Source organism: Fringilla coelebs (assembly GCF_963513975.1).
Source record: "Fringilla coelebs genome assembly, chromosome: 3".
Lineage (NCBI taxonomy): Eukaryota > Metazoa > Chordata > Aves > Passeriformes > Fringillidae > Fringilla > Fringilla coelebs.
Window position 1 is genome coordinate 107,004,187 of NC_140030.1, and position 17,385 is coordinate 107,021,571.

The 17,385-nt window shown below is 38.9% G+C and overlaps 1 protein-coding gene across 2 annotated transcripts in view; it reads right to left on the reverse strand.

Annotated features, from left to right (window-relative positions):
- CNIH3 (cornichon family AMPA receptor auxiliary protein 3) overlaps positions 1-17,385 on the reverse strand; it is a gene marked incomplete at both ends in the record, with an annotated part of 44,265 nt that overhangs the window by 11,833 nt on the left and 15,047 nt on the right. The window contains 2 exons of one of the 2 annotated variants that reach the window (XM_084203046.1): positions 7,988-8,035; positions 11,216-11,284. In XM_084203046.1, the coding sequence (XP_084059172.1) occupies positions 7,988-8,035; positions 11,216-11,284 (117 nt within the window). The remainder of the gene's footprint in view (positions 1-7,987; positions 8,036-11,215; positions 11,285-17,385) is intronic. The other variant, XM_084203047.1, reaches the window with a different exon arrangement.

Genomic DNA, 17,385 nt, shown 5'->3' on the forward strand with positions numbered 1-17,385 from the left:
GTGTGAAGAAGAGATGCACTATCTCTAGTCCAGCAACATTTATGGGATAATTTATGTGCAAAGAATAAATACTGCCAGCTCTTTGATCCCAATTCTATTATCAGTTCTGCAAAATAGCTTCTGGGCCAAGTTTCTTTCTGATGAAATTCAAACTATGTGGGTGCGCAAAAGACTAACTGAATAGGGACTGCCCAATTTTATCCCATTCCAAACTTCATAGATAACAAATGTAACAAAAAAGTAGGCAGAAAAGACTTAAGAGAGGGAAAGAGGAAAGCTTTTAGATTATCTGTACTGAATTCTCTGTCAGAGTGCAGAACTGCAAAAGGCAGCTTGGTAACAAAGGTACTGAAGGCCTGGAAATCTATTACAAGATTCGGGGAAAATCATTATGTCCTTCATCCTTCTGGTGCAAACAAAACCTCTACCAAGTGTGAATCACTGTGAATATATTAACTCCCTCCTCATTTAGGCAAGCTGCAGAAAACAATTAAACCAACACAGAGTTAGTGAAAGTGTGTCATATTTCAGCTACAAATGCTTTACTTGCTTTTCTTGTATCTCCACTTCTCCTGTCATCATTCTTCTTTCTTCCTTTCTTTCCCTTGTACAACCTAAGGACAGCCTCACTGTTTACATGAAGAGAAGATTCAGAATTTATCTCCTGCCACTAATGAGGGATGCTGTGTGAAAGTTGTCTAAAAAGAACTCCACCATAAGTCATGATTTTCATGAACTCAAAACCGTGTACTAATACATTTTTAGCTAACTTCACATTTTACCCTTGAAGTGTAAAAAATACTCTCTCCTAATGTAAAAATATCCTGTCAGAGCCACTCTGAAGGCCAGAATAAAGTTGGCTTTATCATACAATAGAAGTTTAGCAGTACCTTTCAAGTAAGAATGGAGTACTGAAATACAGACCAGTTTTGGGTTTCTCACACATGTTTAGAATCTAATGCATTTTCAAAAGCTTTGGGGCACTTCAAACAAAGGAGAACTTCAAAGAATTTAGTTTTATGAAGCATGATGCAATCACAGTCCAAATCCTAATGGAGAGAATATGCAGAGCATGGCAAGCTGACACCATACAAAATCTTCAGGTATAATCTGCTTTGGAAACAGCAATATCCTTTATTCTAGGGGCTACATGCAAACTCTGGAATTTCTTCAGAGGCAGTTTGGGAGCTAATTTTGTGTGTGCATGTATAGCAGAGGGGTGTGACTCATACTCACTAGGACATTGAAGGAGATCTAGCTCATCTTATTGCCTCTGTTCATTTGTATTTCTGTAGAGCAAACATCCCAAGCCTCTAAGCATACAACACCAGATAATTTCACTCCCAGCAAGCTGACATCAATGTGACCACAGCAGTTTGAGTCTGACTCCAAAATGGGCTGGATTTGAACTGCTGCTGTAGAGATCCAAGACCCCATGCAATTATTGACACAACAAAACATCAGACCCGTCAAAAACAGCAAGCAAATTTTTACCTTTGGTTTAAAAGAAAAGATTCAAACTCTACCTGCAAACAAGAAAACTAAGTAGGTGTCCAAAAACAAGATTTCTATCATCAGAACAACTGTGCAACCTTTCCTGTTGTGGACATGTCTTGTGAGTGTGAACAAATGTTCTTCATATTTATTACCATGTGGTTTTTGTAGCATCTGGCACAACCAGGCGACCAAAAGCACTACTGTAACACAAACACCAACAAACACTATGGAAAAGGAGAGCCAAGTCTTGCTGAACACTCATCTCTCAACACAACCTTTAAAAGATCAAAGTATCCAACTAAGAGAACAAAATGCAAAATTCAAAAAGTGGCAAAAAGACTACAGAACATCCACCTAAAGACAAGAAAAGCAGAGTTGTATTATATTTTCTTCCAGAAAGGCAAATGTGTAACAGCCTAAAATTATTCTTTTGACTTAAGATTGTTTTAAAATGTGAAGTTTTCATCTGATAATGTTAATTCAGAATATTACTGTAGTCCCAGTAACAGATCATATGTTTAAACCTGCAAAAAAAAAAAGGATTAATGAACATCTGTTTCAGATTCACATTGCTTATCAGGCCAGTTAATAGCAAGTTCAGATCCTGACAAAACTATCTAATGTGATCCAATTAAAAGCATTCAACTATTCTGAACCACTGAAATTGCAGTGGAAATATTGGAGAGGAAAAAAAATTAAAGGCATTTGAGATGATAAAAACAATCTTTAAAATACATAGTATTTACATAAATAGTTTTATACAGTGTCTGGGTATAACCTTCTGCTGCCCTGAGTCACAGGGAGACACTGAATAACAACCTGGGTATCTGCAGTATTTTTTCTACCCACAGAATTTTATATTCATTCTTCTGAAGATCTCCACATTGTCTCTTGATTGGGGTTTATGCTCCCAGTCACTCTGTGGGAAGGGTCTCCTGACAGTTTTCCTGCTGCCCAGAAGATTACTCAAAACACAGCAGTTTCACCACGTTGATGAGGTGTGAAAAGAGAGAGCATTAGCTACACCAAGAAACATGACATGTACAGAGAAGCCAGCAACAATGATGAACTCTTTGGTCTCTAATGAGAGTGGACAAAGTTCATGTGCTCCATCATTGTAACAGTCGCTACTAACAGGAAAAATGTCACACGCTGCCATTTTTTGTTCCCTTTTGTGATCTTTGTTTGAGCAGCAGTTTATCAGAACTCTGGAAGCATCAGCCTCTTTCTCCTGCAAGGCAGAATATCACTGCCATTTCCACAGCCCAAAAATGCCTAATGATTAGACTGAAAATTCTGTTTTCCTCTTAGATAACACAAGCCCCTAATCTTCAAAGACTAGTCCATGACCAGGTAAGAGGAAACCTGGGATATATTAACCCTGCAGACTTATCCCTCTAAGTGTGGCTATGCTGCAACATTTTCTTTTTCTGTTAAGTCCAACTTAATGAGGAATTAAAACATTTTTATTCAGGTTGTAAAAAATGTACAGCACTACCAAGGTAAAACCATTGCTGCTATTCCCAGTTTTACAACAAACTAATTGTCTTGCTGCTGGAGTTTCTACTTAGGAGATTTCTCAGCCCTAGGGAGAAAGTGTGATTCCTTCTTACAATATGGATGGTTATACGCCACTTTCAAAATTCCTTGTGATTATGCATCACATTTGCTAAATTTGCTTATATAAGCTCACATTAAGCATTTTAATGAGCCATGCTATAGGCTTACAGAAGGGCTCTGCTAATGACCATCAGCCTGCAGACCGGGTAAAAGAATGTTACACTCCCATAAATCCCTAAATACATGATGAAGCAATCAAGAGACAGACCCTTAAAATCCACACTCTTAAAATCCATCACATTCTCTCAGGCTTGCCAGTGACCAGGAGGCAGAACAACAGAGAGAGAGATCCTGGCAATAACCAGTGAATTTATCAAGAAGAAAAGAATGTGATCAGTCAGTTGAAATGAGCTACTGGGACACCTGACACTCCTCAAAGGAGAGTGGCCACTGTAGCTGCTGCAAGCAGGGAATGCTAGGAGCCACTGGAAGGTGAAGGTCTGGAGCCTATCAAGGTCCAAGTAAAAAAAAAAATATTTCATATGGCAATTATTCCAGTGCATATTGGTCAGTCTCCTCCAGCCAGAATATGGGAGAAAAAAAATAAAAGTCAGCTGGATAAGGGTAAAAAAGGAAAGATAGAGCGTTTTAACAAGGTTCATTTCATATAATATTTAGAGACCTATAAAGGAAAAGAACCTCCACACTCAAATAATCCTCTTCTGCTATTAAGGAAAAGCCTAAAAGCTAACTTTCCCTGGTAGCTGATCCAAGGAGCTCAGTAATGTTTCACTGAACATATTGTGGGGTTTTGTCCAGACTTTGGGAGTCTGCTCTCACTGCTGACAAACAGGCATGACACAGACACAGGACCAAGCCTAATCTTCATCCTCAGAATGCTCTGTCCACAGCTGAGCCTGTGGTGTTAACTCAAAACCCTTCAAGCTCCTGTTTGCTCATGTCTCTGGATTACTGTTACTTGCACACATGGGAGTAATTTTAACTTTTTTTACAGAATATATAAATGTTGAAATGTACTGAAACGAAACTGTACAGACAGTCTGTGTCTGGAATTCTGTATTACACTCACTAGGTTTTACATTTTGTTTACACTATCTCAGTGTGAATGGATTGGCAATTCTACAAACACTCTTTGAGGCACTATGGGTTTTGGTTATTTACCAAAACCTGTAAATATGGTAAAACATAACTATAACAGGTATTAGGACATATAAAATGAAATATAAATTTAAAATAGACCATTTATTTTACTTTTGCAAAGTGGTAAAAACCAGAATTGAACCTTGTAAACACCAGAACTACTGAATACAGAATAAACTTCCAGCACTACCACAGCAGATCCAGCTCCACTGGAAACCACAGTTACAGAGGTACAAGACCAGACCAAGCACTGGCACTGCCCAACCACCTAATTAAGACATTGAAACTTGCTTCAAAAATGCTAGCAGAATTGGTTTTTAGGTTTGTTTTGCTTTAAACACCCCAGCTCCTGATTCACTATCTACTATACTACTGCTAGTACTGGAGTGCTGAACTGGCTGAGTTTGGTTATTCAAATACAGTCCCTGCAGGGGTTTTTGTCTGTGTGTTTGTATTCTTCAAGACAGTTCAAGTTCATCTGGAACATCTTTGAGATTAATGTCACCTTGCCTGTGGCTAGAATTCTTGCTGAATTTACTCTCTGAATTCCCATCATCCTTCCAGGATTTGTAAAAGCCAAGAAAAACCATTTAAAATCAAGAAAAAGGATTGAGCTCTGGTACTGTATTTTCTTACACTTGCAATTTTAGGAATTTTAGGCATAACAACTAAAATGCTGCACTACATTAGAAAAATGAATAAAATCTTTTATCAACCTCAATTCCCTCCCCATTAAGTTCCAGTTCTGATATTCAGAAATCATTCTTACTTTAGCTTAATGGGCTTTAAAAACAAATATTTGCTGATAATTGGAGAAGAGTTACTTAAATTGTTGAGCAGTGTCTGGCATGAGCAAACTGAGATCTGAAATGTGTTCACTGAGCAAGAAGTTCAATCAGCTCTCCTCCTTAGTGAGGATTTATTGAATTAATTCCAAAATTATGATGCATAACCTAATCAAAATTTAATTTAAATTTCCTCCAAGGTAAAGTAATAATATTGCAGTGCTTGATTAATGATTTTGACTGTATTTTAATCTAGGAAATTCCTAATTGTCCTTAGTGTTAACGTAAGTACCAATTAGGAATTAAAAAATAAGATATCAATGGCTTAGCTAGATTTCTTGAAATACAACAGCAATTACAATTATATAATATTGCTGTCATCAGTAACTGAACATATTTTAACAGCCCCACCAAAATATTTGACTGTAAAAGTCATGGTAGATCTCACAGGCACATCTTGGCACATCAGGCACCCCTCAGCAGGGCTGATGAGCCCAAGGAGCCTGAGCTGCTCTGTCCTGCTCTGCTCCCACCCACCACTAGCTTGTGTCTTCTGGACAGCACTGCAGGGAGCCAAGGAATCACATCCTTAGGGAAACAAAGGCACTTCAGAGGGGAAAAAAGCCTCCACAGCATTTGCTCACCCTGGTGTGTCCTGTGTGAATCACCTGGCACTTGTATGGAACCAATGTCTGCATGATGGGATGTTCCACAGCACAGGAACACAGATCCATCCCAGAAAACCCCACAGCACTGAATAAAATCAGGCACCTGCAGCCTGAGAGGACCTCACGTGGTGCTGGGTTCAGAAAAGAAGCCTTCTCCTCATTTACTTCAGGGCAGGAGAGATCTGACTGTGGCTGTAAAATGTTCATAGCTTCTTTATGCTGAATCAACCATTCTTCAGTAACCAGAAAATTTAGGTTTATTTAATCCTACAGCACTGTAGAAACAAGGAGCCATGTGTTCCTGCGTGTTTACATGCCAGCACCACATATACCAGCTCCACACAAACCCTGCTTGTTTTAATGATACAGAAACACTTTCCCCAAACCAAACATCAGAAAATGCCTGGCTGCAGAACAGTTGAATCCTCCATTCTATTTTGGAAAATGTAAATAAGTTACATAAGTATATATAATATCTGGTGAAATAACACACACCTGGTCACAGTTTCTCAATAAACTTCTCCAAATATTTTGGCTATAAACCCAAAAACACATCCTTAAAAAAAGTCTTGGCTCACTGGAATCAGATTTCTATGACATATTTAACAATTCCCAAGAACCCCTTCTAAAACCAGCAAATAATGAAATTGAACACACTTTTATAGCACACCTCTAACCTCTTCAAAACAACAAATTTACATCAGCTCTTAAGCTTAAAGTTCTAATGTCATAAATAGCAAGATACCACTGTTTTCAATGCCATATAAAAGAACTTTCTGACTTCAAAACAGGTATGCTGTTGTTTCATAAAAATAGAAACAGACCCTAAAGCCACACAATATTGAAGGATATATTTAGTACTTGCTGGAAGAATCCTAACAGTTATTTTGCTGTATCAATATAGCTGGCACTCAATTCTTTGCTGTTTTTCCTCAATTTTCCTCTATGCTACATAAAACACAGCTATTTTTAGCGGTTGTCAGATTTGAAGGCTACAAATCTCTGTAGTTATTGCACCCTCCTCTTCTTGCATATAATCTCTCAATTAAAACAAATGTCTCCCCAAAGAACTCTGAAGAAGAGGCTGAATTAACAAACCATTTAAGTGAAACAGAAGCAAGGCAATCCCTTATGAGTACAGAGTCTGCAATTAGCCAAAACACTCCATTTTGCCGTTCACAACAAGGCCAATGTGCAATAAAAATTAAACATTGATGCAGGCAAGGCATTCCCATGGGGCTCACATATATTAAACCATTACCACTCAACAGTTGCTTTATGTCCAAGAAACTGGGACACAGCTTGAGACTGGCTGGCTGCCTATTTGATAAAGTGGAAAGCTACTGGTGATAAGTATTTTCCCTTATTTTTGTATCCCAAGTGGCATAACCAGGCTCAGGAAGTACTCAGATTCTGACTGAGCAGAGGATGGCAGCCCATAGGTTCTGCATGGAGTCACAGTTATGCCTTTGGATCAGCCCAAAGTGACAATCCCCAGCACTGGATTTCCCAAAACCTCTGAGGATGATGTTTCTTAAAACCCTATCTGAATTTAGGTCTTAGCTTGGTAAGGGTGTGCTCAGCAGCACCCACTGCAGTGATGACCTTTTTAAGGAAAAATGCAGGATTTAGGTGGCTTTGTTACCACACTGCAGAACACAATGTACAGAAACTTGAACACAGAATAAAATAGTTTGGAACTGTGATTATTTTTACTTCAATGGGACACAGTCAGGAAAAACAAAGATTGCTTATGAAAATCCTATTTGAAGCCACAAATAAGTAACACACAATCTATCAGCTCCTTCAAATGTCTCAGAAGCTGAGGCACTCAGCATCTCACCCATGTCAAGCTGAAATACATACTCTTACCAACTTTTCTATTCCATCAACCAGACACCTTGAACGTTAGATATGTAACTAATAAAAATGTTCAGCATGTCAAATACTAAGCCACTGTTCAAAAAGAAAGGGTATTTTTAAAGCCTGTACTACAACAGTAACAGCAGTTTAATAGGACTATAAAAGAACCTCCAGCTGCAATTGTAAAAGGACTTGCCACCTTGGAAAAGCTCGTTCCAAAATAAATGGGCTGATGTTCTGAAGTTCAGTTTTTATCCAGACACCCTCTATTATTTCAACCTTTTACAATTTGTCTTGCTCCGTCCTTACAAGGTCATCCTGACGCTCACTACTCAGCTAAATACAGCTTTCCATCAACAGAGTGTGAGGATCAAAGAGAAAATAAATGCACATTGCCACTGGATGGCTTTAATTCTCATAAACTTCACAAATCCTTGGCTGGTTCACACTCACCTTTCGCAGGAGGAAGCAAATCCGCTCAATATTCCTCAGCCTCTCCCTCTGTCAAGAGAAAGTGGGGGAAAGGCAGGAGATTAGCTGGTGTCCCAAATGAAGACAATATATCACAATTACAAGGGGTCAATGTTTTAATTAATGGCTGCAGCGAAGCAGCACATGCTATTAATCTGGACTGACAGCATTCACTTCTTACCCACTGCTTGCAAACCCAATGATTTCCCATTTCTAAGTCCCAGTAAGTTATTTCTCATTTGGTACTGGGTGTAAAAATATCAGCTGGGGATTCAAGTCTGTGTTAGCCTTCAGCCAGAGGCTGCAACTCTTTTAAGTCATCATTTGTGGCTCTATCTGATTGTGCCAGTTGATACCACAGAGACCTGGTCTCGCATTTTCAGGCACCCAACCTCTGGCTTCAAGATAAACCTGGGTGGGAAAAACAATGAAGTTTGCATGGCAGCTCTTCCTCTGTCACTAAGGCGGTGGCTGAACACGTGATACTAGAATTTAACACATCTGTCACAGCCATATTTTCTGAAAAATCCCTTTGTCTAGGATTTTTCTCCTGGGAAGCTGAGAAGCCTCAAAGAAAAAGGAAAACAATTTTATCTCATTTGCTTCTCCTGTGTTTTGCTCCTTTGGTATGTGTTTGGAGATTGTTTCATTGGTTTCATGTGAATTGTTTTGACTCTTTGGCCAATTGGGGCCAAGCTGTGTTGGGACTCTGGAGAGAGTCAGGAGTTTTCATTATTATCTTTTTAGCCTTCTGTAAGTATCCTTTCTGTATTCTTTAGTATAGTTTAGTATAGTATTCTTAAAAATAATATAGTATAATAAAATAATAAATTAGCCTTTTGAGAACACGGAGTCAGATGCATCATTCCTTCCTTCATTGGGGCACCCCACAAATACAATACACATCAGTGAAAAATATCTGAAATGGCCTAGAAATGCCACTTCAAACAACAGATGCACTCAGAAATACTGAGAATCACTGCAATTAAGCATTGTGACTCAAAAGATGTTCTAAAAACTCAGCTCAGAGAAAAAAGACAAATCAAAGCCAGGCTTTCTTTTCAATGGCTCATAATGAGAAGCTCACCAGCAAAACCAAATTTCAGTGCATAGCCCCTTGACTGGAGTTACTGTGAAAGATTCTACTTAGTGTCATTTACACTGCTAAAGGCAGAGTGGGTTTGGTGTCCTCAGAAGACTACCTGATATTTTTATTTAGATATGGCATTTTTAAACAGGTAATGTATTAAAACAATGTGAAAAGCCAACTCTCCCCAAGCTTTTTGCTTTTCAAATGTTTTAAAACTCAAAGTTTGGCAAATTTAATTCTAGTCTCCAAATAAATGTCTTTTTTGCTTTTCTGTCCCCCAGTTTAAGCCATTTTTTAAAAAAGAGTATCATTTTGGAAAGACAATGAGGCAGTGGCAGCTTGATAGGCCCCAGAAAAATACTGTGCCTCTTTTTGGAGTCTCTGAGCTAAAAGAGAGTCAGAAATTTTAGACTCACAGTTGCAAAAATGAGAAAGGATGTGTGTGGATGTGCCTGAGAAGCTGCAGAAAGCACCCTTGCCTTCCCAAGTGGAGAGGGAAAGACAGATGCCAACTGCAGCTGGCCTTGGAGAAGTGGGAACTCTATCTCTGAAGGTAATAGAGAGCAAACCAGGAAATTTGAATTAAATCCTCAGTACTGACATTGTTTTTGTCTCTGATTTGTCTTTAATTCAGCCTCCTCTTGTCCAAAAGGCTCTACCTTCTGCCACGAAAACATTGTGGAGGACACATGGGTAAACTTCAGACACTCTTACAGTGCAGTAAGAGAAAACTACCCCACAAAATAAATGGAATATGGGCACAAGCAATGGTGCAGAGGGAAAAAAGAAAACACACTTGACCAAAGAGATAAGAAATCCCTTGTAAAAATCTTCCTTTTATGACAATATAAAAGGCAGCTACGTGTGTACTGAGCAGGAAAAAAGCAATCTGAGATTACTGCTTGAATTATCACAGAAGGTTTCATGGAAGTCCAATATGTGAACCAGCCACAGAACACTCTGCTGTGCTTTACTTCATGATTCACTTGATTCCTCCACTCATATGACCGAAAATGGGACTTGTTAATTTTTTTTTTTATCATGGAGACCAATTCCATTACCATTTTAAAATAAAATGAGATTATCTCCATAGAACATCTCAACTCTTAGGAAGTGAACAATTTACTGGAATTTTATACATATAAATTCAGTGTGCAGTTCTCAGATAGGAAGTAAAAACAGATAAAGTGTATTGAAAATCAGATTACTTCCAGTAAATTCAAAACCAGATTACATCCACCGATGTCCTCTATAGGATTTCTTCATATAATTTCTTTCTTTTCTTCTCAATCTTTACTTATGTGTTAGTGAACAGTAAAAAAAAAGAAAATATTATAGGATTAGAAAGTTTATACTTAAAATCATCAGTGGTTATCAGTTGTAGGCAATTCAACAACTTGATGCTCTGTAGAGATCAAGTTCAGCACCTGTCAGAATCATTGTCATTCCCAGTGAGGTGATGGGGAGCCAAGCTCTGCTCTCAGCTCTGGTGGTACAAACTGGCATGTTGTGCTATATTACAGCTTTAATTGACAGAGGAATTTGGATATGCTTAAATTTAGGCTGCATTTCTGGTTCATTAGTTAAAACTGAGTTTACAGTCCAAGGTATTTAATGCTCTCCTATAGCATATGCAGCAGAAAATGATATTTACTCCTAAAGCATAGGAGAATCCAGAGGCCTGCCATGGGACAGAGAGGTCCAGGCATGCAGCTCTTAACAAATTCTTTTTACCAATGAGCCAAAGTTTTTGGCTCATTGGTACAGACAGTATGGGAGAAAGTGGTCATCCCATGCTTGAACACAGAGAAAGCAAAGTATTTCAAAAAGAAAAACTTGTGCCACAGAATGAAAAGGTGAAAAAGAAAGCGTCAGCATCACATGACATTCTTCAGCTTTTGAATTTCCAAATTACCTTCCTGCCTCCTTCAGCAAAGAGGAAAGCCATTAACATAAAAATCGCCATCTGGCTTCCTCAGACTGGCCCAATAAATCAATTTTCCAAACCACAGCTGACTTCACAAGAGACTCCCTGCTCATTTCCACACTCATCCTTGACCAACAGCTGGGTGCTCCCTGTTTCTGGAGCAGCCCCAGCCCCCAGGTCTGGCTGTACTCACTGCATGGGCTGGGTTGCACTGGTCGATGGGGCTCTTGAAGTCTGTCCGAAGCTCATCAAAGGCAATTATCTGAAAAACAAATTTTTCAAGTCCTGTAATGAATGCTCCTTCAAACACTTATTTTCCTTAAGGGACTAATCAGATGCATTGCCTGCCTTCCTCGCTCTCCAGGGAAAATATGGGAAAATAGCTTCCCTGACACACTCCCTTTAGAAGTAAGTAGTTAAAACAAAACATGGGATACTCCTACGTATGACACCTAGAACTCATTAAACTGTCACTCTGCAAAATCATATCTATAGCCTTTTCAGTGCTGCTACTTTCCAATTTCTTCTCTCATATCAGCAAGATTTCTCTTTTCAGATTTCCACATGACATAAAACTACTTCACAAATGAATACATCTCCAAATTTGATGGAAAAAGTCATTAGCTGCCTAAAACACAGAGATGCATCTGATATGATGTTCCAGGTTTAGTACAGAAACAGCCTGTTTTTATTAGTTGATAAATATACCTCAGGTATTAATTCTGAATTAGTATCAGCTTCACCATTAAGCTGCTATTCATTAACAAGCACACTCCTCAAAAGGCAAAGCACCCTACAGCAAACATGCCCCTCCTAAATCCTGGCAGCTTTTAGAACTTTACTTCAGACCTCATTAATGGAGAGATGTCTTTTGCTCAGGTCCTTTGGTTTCCTCCATTAACAGATGGATCGAGACATCCTGGTAATCACCGGTGCTTTTAAAGTACAGCAGACAATTTGTCTATAAAAATAATAGTGTTTGATAGCATTTTCCTGGAAGATCTTGTGTTAGATCTATTGAAGAGCTAGCATTTTCTTGGAAGACTCTTTTCTTGGAAAGAAAACAGCTGTAATAATCCTCAGCACACTTCATTCAAAGATCTCAAAGCACATTCTTAACTTGGTGCTTGCATTCTAGTAATACCTTTTCTGCTGCTTTTGTCTTGCTTCAGCCAAGGAAGGAAAGCTCCCTGACAGGCACCACACAGACAGATGTTAAAACAGTCATTCCTTTTTAGACACTTTACAGCCTAAAGTGTCTGCTCTTAATAAAAGATGATGGAAGTACAAGGCAGCAGGTCTGGTAATTAGCAGATGAGTGCAACAGCCATTCCTTGATGTGTAACAGCGTGCCTGCAGCCTGGCTGTTCAGAAAGGAACCAACTGGGTGTCAGCACAGACCTGCTACATAGCCAAAACACATTCATTTAACAGAGATGGAAGGCAGGAGAAGAAAACCTGAAAATGGCCTTTTCTTGAATCACAACAATATGGTGAGAGGCTCGAGAATAAAACTCAGAGCTCCAATCCATGAATTTCAGCACCACTCTACATCTTGCTCTCATGCTGCATTCATCCCACTGAAACACATTTAAAAATCAAAAGTGTGGCATTTTACAAGAGCACTCCAAAGAATTCAATTTATTCAACTATGACAAGTCAAAGTGGCAGAATAAACCACGAAGGGAACTATAAAATGTGATTACAAGTGAAGCATTTCTCCCTATGGATGCAGTATCTTTCCAAGTCAGGAATTAGATCTGCAACGGTAAAAGAGCAACTAAGAAGCTGTGAGGGGCTTGCAGTACATTTGTGAAGAATAAGGCTCATGACACCTCTGTATTTAATATTTCTTGGACAGGTCTTCATATCCTCCAGCTGGACCAACTGCTAAGGGGGTTACACGTGAGCAGGTGAGTCAGACACTCATAGAACTGGGTGTCTCTTTGCAGCTGGATATCAGCATCAGCGCTGGCAGAAAAAGGGAAGGATGGAAAAGAAGTTAGCCTAGAATATACTGTACATGTATGTTTACTTATATTTTTCCTCCTTTTTTTTTTTTTTTTAACTTCACCAACATTCCCAGCTCTGTAGCCAAACCCCCACTCTTCATTTGCTGGCACACAATTTATATTATGCTTGCATTATACTTAAGTGCACTGAAACACATCTGACAGGTATTTAAATACATGGTTTTCACAGAACCAGTAAGTGTAAATGCAACAGTCTTACAGACAAACCTTTTGAGATGCCTGCAAGTTATGATAATGTTAAGAGACATTCCTGCTACACCTGAAAGAGACTGAGGTCTGGTTTCAAGCACACGTGATTGGAGGAAAGTTTCTTTAATGAAAGTTTGAGTGTCTCTCTGGAAGGAGGCTGAAAAAAAATAAATCCTCCTCAATTTATTTCAAAAAAGTTCCATAGTATTTTTATATTTTGTTAAATCTCCAGAAATAGAAGTCTAGTGATAACATGAAAATACCTATTTTAATTTATGAAAAAGCACATTTCTGTTTCCTATTTCTCAGTTACAGTGAAAAATGATAAAGCATAGGCAGGCTAAGAATTAGAGGAATATAAAGAAACTCCCAAAGCATTTTGGGAGCATGGTTTTCTTCGGTTTTGTTGTTGGGAGTGGGGTGTGTTGGGGTTTTTTTCATTATTTTTAGATCTTACGATGTGGTTTGTCCTAAATCTAAAGCCACAACTGAGTAAAACTGTAGTTTCTTAAGATTAGCAGTTGCTCACAACACACTGAGTAACTGTGCAACAAATTATATTATATTACTGAAAATACAGCTGGGCTGTGCTGCAGCAGGGTTTGCATAATTAATTAGGAAACATCTTCCTCTTTCAATTATAACTCTCATTCTGTGGCAGTTTAATGGCCTGGGGCACTGAGTGGCTGGAGCTGCCATTTTCCCATCCAAACCCCAAATAACCAAGTACTTGTCTCCATTAAGTATTTCACAGTGCTCTCAGGGGAGCTGCAGTGCTCTGACCACAGCCAGAGGAACAACCTCGTGCCTGCTCCCTTTTCAGCTGGATGCAGTTCATCCTGTGTCACAGTCACATTTTCTGAAATACACCTTTGCCCAGGATTTTGCTCCTGGGAAGCTGAGAAGCCTCAGAGAAAAGGAGAATAATTATTATCTGATTCACTACTCCTGTGTTTTGCTCCTTTGGAATGTGTTTGGAGATTGTTTACCAACAGGTAGTTGTTTCATTGGTTTTCTGTGCATTGTTTTGACTCATTGGCCAACCTGTGCCAAGCTGTGTTGGGACTCTGGAGAGAGTTTTCATTATTATCTTTTTAGCATTCTGTAAGTATCATTTTTGTATTCTTTAGTATAGTTTAGTATAGTATTCTTTAACATAATATAGTATAATAAAATGATAAATTAGCCTTCTGAGAACATGGAGTCAGATTCATCATTCCTTCCTTCATCAGGGCACCCTGCAAATCCAATAATCCTGATTCCCACACATCTGCTGAGCAGAGCTGCTGAGTGCTCTGGGACAGCACCTGGAACCTCTCAGGGGCTGTTTCACCTCAGAACCTGCCACACTCACAGCATCTTGAGCTGAGCAGCTCATCTCATCTCACCTTGAGACAATGAAATAGATCCCAGGCAGGGCACTTCATAAGAAATGACATCGTTTCACCCTTGTAAATGAATGTATTTTATAAAGCATTCATTATCTTTCAGCTATCCAATCTAATTTGATGGAGGGTGGCAATCAAGACTACAAATCATGCACATGCATGGACATCAGCAACCCAATCTCTGCAAAGGCCACACAATAAACACACTGTTCCAAAGAAAAATGACCAGCCCCTGGTCACAAAGCTGAACAGAATTTGGAAACTTGTTTCCAAACTTTTGTTCTCACAAAATGGAGAAATTTATTTCTATTGGTAAACATTAATTTTGTACACAGCTTCATAGACAGAGAATAATGACCATCTGACATTTATTTAGGAACCTGAAGAAAAAAAAAAACCAAAACACCAAGTTATCTGTTAACTTGCAAAGCCCTATGAGGAAAAGAAAAAGTGCATCATGTTTAGCAATTTTTTTTGTAATTACTGCAGAAACAGGCCAGGGCTTGAATGGACAATGGATATTGCATTACCTTCTGTCTTGGGGAATTTCCCCTGTGAATCCACACTGCAAATCACTGCAGGAAGTTTGTTCTGCCTCTGCCCTAGCCATGCTCTTTCCTGGTGAGAGAAGTGTACTTGTGTGTGTTTTCCACCTAATAGAACTGAAGTTCTATAAAAATACTGCTTGCAGTCTCTGGTGATTCACACCATCTGCAAATCTCAAAACTCCCAGTACAAGCCAGCAAGGAGTTTACCCCAATTTATAAACATAATGCATCAATGAGATCGTGATGACAATACATGTTTCAATTGCAAGTATATTTATAAAATTTGTTTTAATTGCCTGCACTCTCTCTGCTTATCAGAGAGACCATAACAGCTTTGAATAAGGAAGTATTCACACAAGACCAAACATGACTTTTGCTTTCTTTTTATGCTTATGTACCCACCAAAATGAAAACTTCACTTGATGCTAGAAATTATCTATAATATCTCATTTTTAGGGAAGATACTTTTTTTTTTTTTAATCACTGAGCTCTTACAGAAACATATTTTAATTGAGAATGTGGTGGTTTAGGGTGGCAGTGAAGTTGGTGTAGGTGTGAATGCAGTGACAGCAAAGAAGTTGGATATTACTGCCTACTGGCTTCTCAGGAAAGTTAAGATAAAACAGAACTTGATGACAAGCACACCAACCACAGAACAGAACACTAACACCTAACATATGCTTCCTTGCCACCACCCTGTCAATGCACCCTCATCCCATATTGACAGAACTGTCTTTAATGGTTCTTTTAGACAATTTGTACCCCCTCCACTCTCACAGGCAGCTTTCACAGCACTCAGGCCTGCAGCTCACAGGCTGGACAGAAGGGAGGCGGGATTAGGAGCAGGCTGTGCTCCTAAACATCGTGGCTGCCCAGCAAGGGATGTACAGAGATATTAGCTGTGTTGGGAAAACGTGTCTGAACCACGAGCAAACTGGCTGAGGTACTTGGCTGGATTTTACTGGGCAGAAGCAGCAACTGAAAAAATGTCAGTCAGGTAAGAATCAGTCAGGGAGGAATGAAAAGGACCTGGAAGGGAAGATAAATCACTGCCTGGATGGGAGGTTGTGAGGGAGCCCATAAAGAGCTACAGAGAACAGGGACCACAGCAAAGTGGCAGACTGAGAGAACTTTTTTTTTTTTTTTTTTTGCTACCCAATTCTTATCATGATATGAAATGAACCTGAACAAGAAATTGATCTGTGTTCATCCTTCTGTGTTCTCTGGTTGAATTGATCTGCTTAATGCTACCAAGCATGAAAGATATTTCAAAATTATATAAATGGAGGGGTGACCTGCCTCAAATTCTAGTGAATTTTATGCTTTTTATCATGTTGTATTTCCTGTCTATATCAATTTGTTAAGCATCTCCTACTAAAAAGGGAAAGAAGTCTCCAGTCTTGGTTTTCATCATACTTCTCTATGCAACACAGTAGCTTCCCAGACCAGTGGATCTGACATGCTGGTGTTCATGAGAGCCTTAGCAACAGAGCCAAATCAAGGGCAAAGAAAAAAGTGAGATGGAAAGCATTCCTTTCTTCTCTTCTCTTTCATTTTCTAAGTATTACAGTTATTCACCACATATTAATAAAAGTAAACAATAATAACTAACAATGCTTTGCAGTTATAAATCTGCCTCCAAGGCAATGAAGGTCTTAACAAAGGAAAATATAATTTCCATTTTTTATACGAGGGAAAAAATGAAGCTCAAAGAAATTAAATTATTTACAGAATCAGTGGCAGAAGAACCAAAGCCTCTGGATTGTTGCACCATATAAAGTTTAAGGGAAAGAAATACTGTCTGTACACTAATACCATGAGAAGTGAAACCATGCACTTCTGCCTGATTATTGTGCTGTTGTTCATCTCTAGAGCAGAACACTGCTTTAAGCAGAGCCTTTTTGGATTAGGGTTGCAAATGGTTTTAAGTCACTCAAGGGTAGAAAATTGTTCTATTTGTCAGATTTCACACTAACAACTGTATGACATTTCCTTGCTCTACTTAGCTTGAATTTCACTTGCTGCCACCATCAAACAACCCTCCACACAGAAATCCAAAATGTGGCTCTATCCAGTGCTGCTCAAACACCTGAGCACCCAGTCTATATCCCTTTACTCAAGTTCTTTTGTCTGTAAAAGGATGCTGCACTTAGGACAACATGATTTTAAACTTTTAAGGCTCTAACTGGAAGCGTAAGTTAATTA